Raw genomic sequence first — 9,204 nt, 5'->3', positions numbered from 1 at the left:
AGGCTTTGAAAATAATCCTCTGTTCTCTGAGACAATTTACACAATGGCCCTGCCCTCCAGACTCCAGGTATTGGCCACAGTCTCTGGATTTTGAGTGGAGGCCCCTTGGCCCTGGGCTTCAGCTCTGTCTTCCAGGCCCACTGGGACAGCAACTCAGCTCCCTTGGCTTTAGGCTCACCATTTTCCTAGTCCATCAGAGTGACAACTCCACCCTGAGAAATACCAGAGGCCATGGCTCCACCCTTTGAAACCCTTGAGGTCATGGCCATACCTTTTGAGACTGAAGCAGCTCAGCTTCTTGTGTCCTTTGTCTCTTCAGCTTCTGCTTCCTATGGGCTCTTGGCCCTCAGGCCTCACGCCTGCATCTGCCCTGCTGGGGCAAGTGTTCCAAAGCTCACTAGCTCCACCGGTATAAGTGCCCGGCGGCACCCTTCTGTCAGAAAGCCTCATGCACACAGACACTCAGCTCTCTCGACCTCCGTGGGTCGGCAAGCCTAGCTCCACTGATAAGTGCCCGGAGGTACCCCACTCCGCCAGGAAGCTTCCTGCACACAGGCACTCAGCTCTCTCGCTCCGTGGGTCGGCTCCAGCGCCGTCTTTCACCAGTCTCCTGGTTCTGCTGCTGTTGGTTCTCTGCTGCTGCCATAGGTTCTCTGCTGTTGCTGGTCCTCTGTCACTGCCGCACGTCTATCCATTCACAGTTTTAAAACCGCTTCCACATTTTAGGTATCTGTTAGAGCAGCACCCCGCTCTCTCGGTACCAAATTCTGTCTTAGTCATCTAGTGCTGCCATAACAGAAATAGCACAAGTGGACGCTGTTAATGAAGAGAAGTTTATCTCCTTACAGTAAAGTAGGCTAAAAGTCCAAATTCAGGGTGTCAGCTCCAGGGGAAGGCTTTCTCTCTGTCGGCCTTCCTCTCATCAGTGTTCCCCTGGACTAGGAGCTTCTTGGCGCAGGGACCCTGGTCCAAAGGACGCGCTCTGCTCCCGGCACTGCTTTCTTGATGGTATGAGGCCCCCCGCAAATGAATTTTTTAGGAGTGAATTTGGAAATAAAATATATTAGATGTCAGCTTTAAAATTCGTTTGAGACAATACGTCAAACCACACAGAAAGTTTCTATGGTTTGTTAGAACAAAAGCCTTAAAGATGGACTAGAAAGAAGAAGCCTTTGGAAAATTTGGACTTTATAAAGCTGAGCAGATGTTAATACCATTTTAGACAACTCCCAATTGTTAAGGTTTATGGGAAATCTTAGAAAATAAGGATAGGTAGTAGAATAGAAGCTTTTAAAAAATAATTTATATGACTATTTTTAAAAAGCCTCAGTACTTTTGTTAGAGCATTTCAATTTTAGGAAAAGTATCTTTTCAAATAGAAGCTAAAAACATGGAGCCCCCAAGTCATTTAATTATATTTATCTTTAGTGGTGTTTTTTATCTGTCCATGTTACTTTAGACTAGTTCTGGTTGCTTATGGTTTTTCTTTCTTTGGTGGTCTAGGAACCAAACAACAGGAAATTGTTGTTTCTCGTGGGAAAATCTTGGAGCTGCTTCGCCCTGATCCCAATACTGGCAAAGTACACACCCTCCTAACTGTGGAAGTATTTGGTGTTATCCGATCTCTCATGGCCTTTAGGCTGACAGGTGGCACCAAAGACTACATTGTGGTTGGCAGCGACTCAGGCCGGATTGTTATCCTGGAGTACCAACCGTCTAAGAATATGTTTGAGAAAATTCACCAAGAAACCTTTGGCAAGAGTGGATGCCGCCGCATCGTTCCTGGCCAGTTCTTAGCTGTAGATCCCAAAGGACGAGCTGTTATGATCAGTGAGTGACTTGCTCTGTTGAATGCATATCTGGCTCTCCCAGATGCTCAGTTTAGAATAACAATGCTGTGATCTTGGCAGAATGCCAGTGCATCACTTAAATAGGTGAAATATGGCATCGTACGTCAACTAACTCCATGGTTTAAAGTTGCATTTTTCTTTGAAAATAATGGGGAAGCAGATGTTTTTCAAATCGAGCAAAAATTTAATTTCTTGGTTTATCTCCAGAAAGACTACAGTGAAATGATGTTTCATTATTAGACAGTGGATATGGTTGCTTTCATCGGCCTGAGGTGATGACTCACATTCATGTTTCTTCTCTGATAAATGTCTTGAAGAAAATTCTGTGTATCTGACCAGGCCTTTTGAGGGCAGCCTTCTCTGAGCAGTTTCCAAATCATTAGCTCTAATTCAAAGAATAAAACTAGCAATTTTATGAATTATTGTTTAGTTTCTCAGTATCCTTAAATCTACATGGCACATTAAAAAAATTTCAAAGAGTTAGTGAGATCTTAAGATCCCTATTAGGAACGGGGGGCAAAAAGTGGTGCCCCCTGTATTTTAATGATAGAATCCTGAGTTAAAATACTTAGTGCTGGCTGTTAATAATAATGATTTTTTTTTGTTTTGATCATGATATTTTGTGAGCACCTCTTATTACCTAGAGATCTTGTGTTTTTTATCTCCTTTGACTACAGGTGCCATTGAGAAACAGAAATTGGTATATATTTTGAACAGAGATGCTGCAGCCCGGCTTACCATTTCATCTCCCCTGGAGGCCCACAAAGCAAACACTTTAGTGTATCATGTGGTTGGAGTAGATGTGGGATTTGAAAATCCAATGTTTGCCTGTTTGGAAATGGATTATGAGGTAATGGGGACCATGTCTCTTTCTCTTTGGGTTTTTCCAGTTACCTCTATGTTGTCTTCTTTGTGCATGTCTTGTAACTATCTTACTAGCAGTTCTTTTCTGTATTCGAAATATCTTGTTGCAGTTCTTTGTAACGATAATATAACAGCACTTTGCTCTGAGTTGAACAGTCTCCCTATAGAACCAAGGTATTTACTGAGAAAAGTTGCATGAAGAGGTAAAGTTGTATTTGGGGGATTATTTCACAGGGAAGTAGTGAAAGGCAGAGCATACCGTGCTTTGCCTTCAGTAGAAGGCAGTGTTGTCTAATACGGGTAACTCTGGACCCAGGATTAGGAGACCTGAGTTCTTCTTCCAGCTCTGCCATTACCTCGTAGTATGAACTTTGGCAAACCATTTGGCATCTATGGACCCCGTATCCTCATTTGTATAGTGGAGGGGTCCTGAAGTCCTTCCTTTCCAGCTCTAAGATTTATTTGATTTTATTGTATTTATTAGCCTTTGTGCCACTGTATTCTTCTGTAGGAAGCTGACAATGATCCAACAGGTGAAGCAGCAGCTAATACCCAGCAGACACTTACCTTCTATGAGTTAGACCTTGGTTTAAACCACGTGGTCCGAAAATACAGTGAACCTTTGGAGGAACATGGCAACTTCCTTATTACAGGTATTCTTCTCAGAGATGCTTTGTACTCTACTACTTGATCCATTTTATGCCCAAACATAGGAGGGTTTATTTAATAGGATTTGAAAATTAATCCATTTGTAGTAAACTTGTATACCTTGTCTATGCTAGGTATAGAAGTTTATGTCTAGGTTAGAAGTTCATGTGGTAGAGTGATAAAGAAGCCTTGTATGGATAAAGAGAATCTGTCTCTTTAGTAACTCATATACTCTAGTGGGGGCAGGAAGGAAAGCACCAGGAGAGCAGTCAGCTTGGAATATTGGTTACTATTAGTCTCTGTGATATTTTGATTGTAGTCAATCTTCTTTTATTAAGAAAATCAAAATTTGGTTCTTTGAAAATACAAGTGAAATAGACAAACCTATCAAGATAAAACTATAGGTCATTGAAGTTGAAAACTTAGATGAAATTTGAAAAGTGTTAACCAAATTGGTCCATGAAGGTATTAAGAACTTGAACAGGCCAACATACGTTAAAGAAATTGGAACACTGGTAAAAAATTTCTTACTCCCAAAAGAATTAGGTCCAGAATTTTGAGGGAAACTTTTATCATGTTGTAAAAGACATATACTGCCTTTTAAAACAAATTTTTCTGGAGAGTAGAAAATGAAAAGCTACTGAACCACTTTATGAGCCTAACACAATTTTAGTACCAAAACTGGGGAAGGGCGGTAACAAAAATTTATAGGATAGTTCTACTTAGGATTTTAGATACAAAATTCTAAAATTTTAGAAATCAGATTCAGTGGTGTTTTAGATAAATCATAGCTTATCATAGCTAGGTAAGATTTTTTGTAGGAACTCAAAGATGATTCAGCATTGGAAAATTAGTATCAGTTTAATTTTTTATATTAAAAGACTAAAGGAGGACAACTGTATTTGTGGTCATTTAAATTTCATTAAACTTCGGGAAGACAGTGATGCAGTCCTTTCTGTTTTTTAATCATTTCCACTTAAATTGACACCTGTCTTAGAGGATTTTGAAGAAGACTAATACGTTACTTGTCTTTGAGCATTAATCCTTGGGAAGAGACTTATACTAAGCAGGTGAACCTTGGAAAGTGTGTTATACACCTCGTTCCTTACTTCAACTTATTACCATACTTTTAATTTATGAGGACTTCGTTCATTCAACAAATATTTTTTGAGTGTCTGTTAGTATATGCCGAGTCAGTCTACTAGGTCTTGGGATTACAGTGGGAAAAATTAAATATTGCCTCCCTTTATGCAAGTTTGAATTTAGTGGGGGATATAGACAAGCAACAAAAAAATTGCCACTGAGAGTGCCAAGTGCCATGACAGCACTGGGGAGGGGAGCTAACCCAGGGAAAGGAAGCAGGTATGCTGGAGAAAGCTTTCTGTGTTCTCTAAGCTGAGAGTTGAGGACTACTAGGAGCTAAACCAAAAAAAAAAAAGTTGCAAGCCTATTGCTGTCAAGTTGATTCCGACTCATAGTGACCCTATGGGACAGGGTAGAACTGCCCCATACGGTTTCCAAGGAGCACCTGGTGGATTTGAACTGCTGACCTTTTGGTTAGCAGCCAATTTCTTAACCACTGCGCCACCAGAGCTAGCTAGGTACAATTATAGGTAGTGGAGGAGGGTTTCTGTTACAGTTAAAGGGAACAGCACATACAGAGGATCAAATGCAAGGAAGAACATGATCCATTCTGAGAACTGAAAGCTCATTCTGATTGGACCATTACTTCTAGGGGTGGTGGTTGGTGGTGTTAGCTACTGGCTACTGAAGGCTTTTAGGCAGGAGAATAATAACCTCGTAAGATTGACATTTTAGAAGAATTAATGACATTTTGTCTAATGGAATGGAATATATGTAAGACTAAGGGGAGGAGATGGAGGAGACTGTTAAGGAAGCTATTTCAGTAATCCAAGTAAGATAGTGGCAACATGAGAGAGATGCATGAATTTAAGAGCTGCTAAGGATGTAGAATGAAAAGGGATGGGAGAGATGCATGGGAGGGGAGAGAGATGAAGAATGACACCCATGCTTCTGGTTTGGTCTACTGGTGGATGGTAGTATTCTCCTAAGATGGAGACCCTAGAAGGTGAAACAGGTTTGGGAAGGAACTTGAGTTAGTTTATGAACACACAGTGTTTTTGAGGTGCCTGTGGAACATCCGGATCCTTGGTGGCACAGTGGTTAAGAGTTCTGCCGCTAACGAAAAAGGTCAGCAGTTCTAATCTACCAGCTGCTCCTTGGAAACCGTATGGGACAGTTCTGTTCTGTCTTGTTGGGGCGCTGTGAGTTGGAATTGACTCCATGACAACGGGTTTGGTTTGGTTTTTTTGGTGAAACATTCCATGTGGAAGTCTCTGGTAGGTAGTTGACTAAAGGTCTTAAGCTGACAACTGAGTTCTGGGCTTGGAGGTAAAAAATTGGATGAAATATCAAATACCTGAACAAGTGCTGGATGAGATTGCCCAAACTTTCCATATAAACAAACTGCTCCATCCTTGCCTACCATGGATCAGGGAGAGAAAACACTTGAAATGTTTCTCAGCCTTGGGTACACTGTACCTTCATCAGGTTGTGTTGAAGGAGAGAAGGGATTGAAAGTTAATTCTCGTAATTCATGGTTATATCAAATCACTGCTGAATTTTCTTTAACAGTTCCAGGAGGGTCAGATGGTCCAAGTGGAGTGCTGATTTGCTCTGAAAACTATATCACCTACAAGAACTTTGGTGACCAACCAGATATCCGTTGTCCGATTCCCAGGAGACGGGTAAGGCTCCTTTTTTCTTTTTTTTCCAAAGTACTGTGTGATCTCTTAATGATCTCTTACCAAGTTTCAGTTTCTTTGTAAATGTTATTTTTAACAAATCGAGTGAATTATTTTAGTAAAAATAAAGCAAATTCTTTGAGAAAGGGAATTAAAAACTAACACTTTATTTAAGAGGAACTCATGGACTTTGCCATTTTGAAATTTTTGAAAGTTTCTAGTTTGGAGAAGCCAGGCATCTTTGTTGAAGATAAATTCTGTCTTTTTGTCTTTTTTTTTCCCCCAACTTTTTATTTTGAAAAATTCCAGTGTACAGAAAATTTAAAAAGAATAGGATAATGAATGCCTCTATGCTCTTCACTAAGATTCAGTAATTAATGTTTTGCCATATTTGCTTTTTCTTTTTCATGATTTATTTGTATCTGTGTGTCTATATATATTATGTATAAGCCTAAAACATTTGAAAATATGGTGCAGACAATTCAAGAATCGTCTTAAGATGTATCTCCTAAGAAGGGGGACATTTTCCTCCATAGCTGTACTAGCAATATCACACCTAAGAAATTTAACATTTTGTATAATACCGTTATCATATATACGATTCATATTTAAGTTCTACCTTTATTTTAATTCAGAATCCAATCAGGGATCACACATTGTATTCGGTTGTAGTGTCTTCTTAGGCTTTTAATTTAGAATATTTTATCTTATCTGTTGGTTGGTCTGTTTGTTTTTTGGTCTTTTATGATATTAGCAGTTTTGAAGAGTCTACAATAATTTTCATATAGATTATGCCACAATCTGTGATGTTATGATTATATCCAGGTTAATCTTCATAATAGCATTATTACATAAGTGATATTAGGGACACAGAAGCTCTGAGTCGAAAATGACTCAATGGCACCTAACAACGTGGGTTTGTCTCATTGGTGACGCTAAATTTTGGTCATTTTGTGATGTCTAGCTAATTTATTTAATTACTTTATTCTAAAGGCACCTTTTCTTTTTTATAATTAACATGGAATTTATGGAGGTGATCTTAGTGACTGTGTGAATATCCCTTTCCCTAACATCTTTTTACCCAGTGGTTTTGGTATTGCTTGATCTTTCCCCTGAATTGGTTATTACATTGGTGTTTGCAAAATGATGTTTTTTTATTGTCTTTTATCTTTATTATGGAAATGATACAAGCATACCCAAAAATAGAATATAGTGAACTGTGTACTCATCATCTAGCTTCAACAATTATCAATACATCACCAATGTTGATTTATCTGTTTTCTCAGTCTCCCCGCCCCAGATTATATATGATCCTTATAGTATTTATTTATAGGCCCTGGGCTTAAGCCTTTTAGATCTTGGTTGATCTAATACATGGTATCTGAGTGAGACTCTGAATTTTAGAAAACCTCAGGAGAAATTTGGCAAGTTAGGTGTTAAGCTGTGAGTAGTCACTTAGTTTGGTTGATCACTTGTTTACTGAGTACCTAACTACTAGGCAGTGTACTTGGCTTTGTGGCTACAAAGAAATATAAAACATCTTTCACCCTTGAAACTTTACTTAGAGAAGTACAAAATGTTGAAAATATTTAAAAAAATTTTTTTTTTTTAAATCTTAACCAAGGGGAGACCTTGTGGGAGGCCTTTAGCTATCAAGGAATTTGATGTAGAACAGGGCTGATGATGGATAGTTTGGATGCAGTGTTGTGGTTGTATGTGAATATTTATTCACAGCCTGAAATGATGATTCTTTAAATTTCATGTCTCTTCTCTGACATGTTTCTCTGGAGATACTTCTTCCCTTACTGATCTGATCAGGCTGTAGAGTGCAATTGTGGCCATTTTTTGGTACCCAGCCTTTGTTATATACTTGGAGAAGACAAGAATTTTCAACTACTGTGTTTTACTACCTAGGCTGACAGGCTGCTCTGGGTCAAAGCTTGTATAGAGAAGCTCCAGGTGCCTCTGAATAAGAAATACCTATTTTTAAGATTTTTTGTGTTTTACCTTTCTAGAATGACCTGGATGACCCTGAGAGAGGAATGATTTTTGTTTGCTCTGCCACCCATAAGACCAAATCGATGTTTTTCTTTTTGGCCCAAACTGAGCAAGGAGATATCTTTAAGATCACTTTGGAGACCGATGAAGATATGGTAAGCAAAGCATGGATGGAATGGGAAAAAATGAAAAAACCCATTTGTTGTGGTTAGACTAGTTTGATAAAAGTTCTTGTAACTTTATTTTAATTAAATAACTTTTTTTAAATTATGCTTTAAGTGAAAGTTTACAATTCAGGTTAGTGTCTCATAAAAATTTATACATACATTTAATTGTTACGTGACCCTAGTTGCTCTCCCTATACTGTGACAAGACACTCCTCCTTTCTACCTTGGATTTCCTGTGTCCATTCAACCAGCTCCTGACCCTCTCTGCCTTCTCATCTCGCCTCTGGACAGGAGCTGCCCATTTAGTCGCATGTATCTGCTTGAGCTAAGAAGTACACACTTAATGAGTATCATTTTATGTCCCATAATCCAGTCTAATCTTTGTCTGAAGCATTGGCCTCGGGAATGGTTTTAGTTTTGGGCTAACATAGTCCGGGGGCCCTGTCTTCCGGGGTCCTTCCAGTCTCAGTCAAACCGTTAAGTCTGGTCTTTTTACTAGAATGTGAGTTCTCTTCTCCACTTTTCTCCTGCTTCGTCAGGGACTCCCCGTTGTGTAAATAACCTTAATTTTAAAAAATGGTATCTGTGTATACATTTAAGGCCTACAAAGCAGTTTCACACACCATTTTTCTTTACAATCACTGTCTGAGATAAGACAGTTTAGTACTTCACGACTTAAAAATAATGGAAACAGAATGCCTTGGAAAGTGGTTGCCTAAGCGTAAAAGCTTAGTTTGGAACCTGGTATGTGAATGTAGGTTTTCTCCCTCTGGTTAACAGGTTTCTGTTCTCATAGTCTCATATGTTATGTGACTGAGTAATGTCACTTTCTTTCAGGTGGTAGAAATTCGTTTGAATAACAAGAGAAAGCTCTCCATGTCTACTGAAAACTAGTAATACATATGATCTGTC

General features: G+C 39.1%; 1 protein-coding gene and 2 non-coding genes across 4 annotated transcripts in view; all 3 read left to right on the top strand.

The window, feature by feature from the left end:
• Positions 1-9,204, top strand: part of SF3B3 (splicing factor 3b subunit 3) — a 49,913-nt gene that overhangs the window by 5,617 nt on the left and 35,092 nt on the right. The window contains exons 3-7 of one of the 2 annotated variants that reach the window (XM_004387798.3): positions 1,504-1,830; positions 2,528-2,700; positions 3,226-3,367; positions 6,018-6,130; positions 8,143-8,280. In XM_004387798.3, the coding sequence (XP_004387855.1) occupies positions 1,504-1,830; positions 2,528-2,700; positions 3,226-3,367; positions 6,018-6,130; positions 8,143-8,280 (893 nt within the window). Of the gene's footprint in view, positions 1-1,503; positions 1,831-2,527; positions 2,701-3,225; positions 3,368-6,017; positions 6,131-8,142; positions 8,281-9,204 lie in introns of those variants that run through there. The other variant, XM_023741892.1, reaches the window with a different exon arrangement.
• On the top strand, positions 2,114-2,193 carry LOC111822688 (small nucleolar RNA SNORD111). The gene has a single exon (XR_002825824.1). It is a non-coding gene; the product is annotated as a small nucleolar RNA SNORD111 (small nucleolar RNA).
• On the top strand, positions 7,859-7,949 carry LOC111822687 (small nucleolar RNA SNORD111). The gene has a single exon (XR_002825823.1). It is a non-coding gene; the product is annotated as a small nucleolar RNA SNORD111 (small nucleolar RNA).

Source organism: Trichechus manatus, unplaced genomic scaffold, assembly GCF_000243295.1.
Source record: "Trichechus manatus latirostris isolate Lorelei unplaced genomic scaffold, TriManLat1.0 scaffold00194, whole genome shotgun sequence".
Classification (NCBI taxonomy): domain Eukaryota; kingdom Metazoa; phylum Chordata; class Mammalia; order Sirenia; family Trichechidae; genus Trichechus; species Trichechus manatus.
The sequence above is the reverse complement of the archived record's forward strand: the minus strand, read 5'-3'. Positions and strand labels throughout refer to the sequence as shown.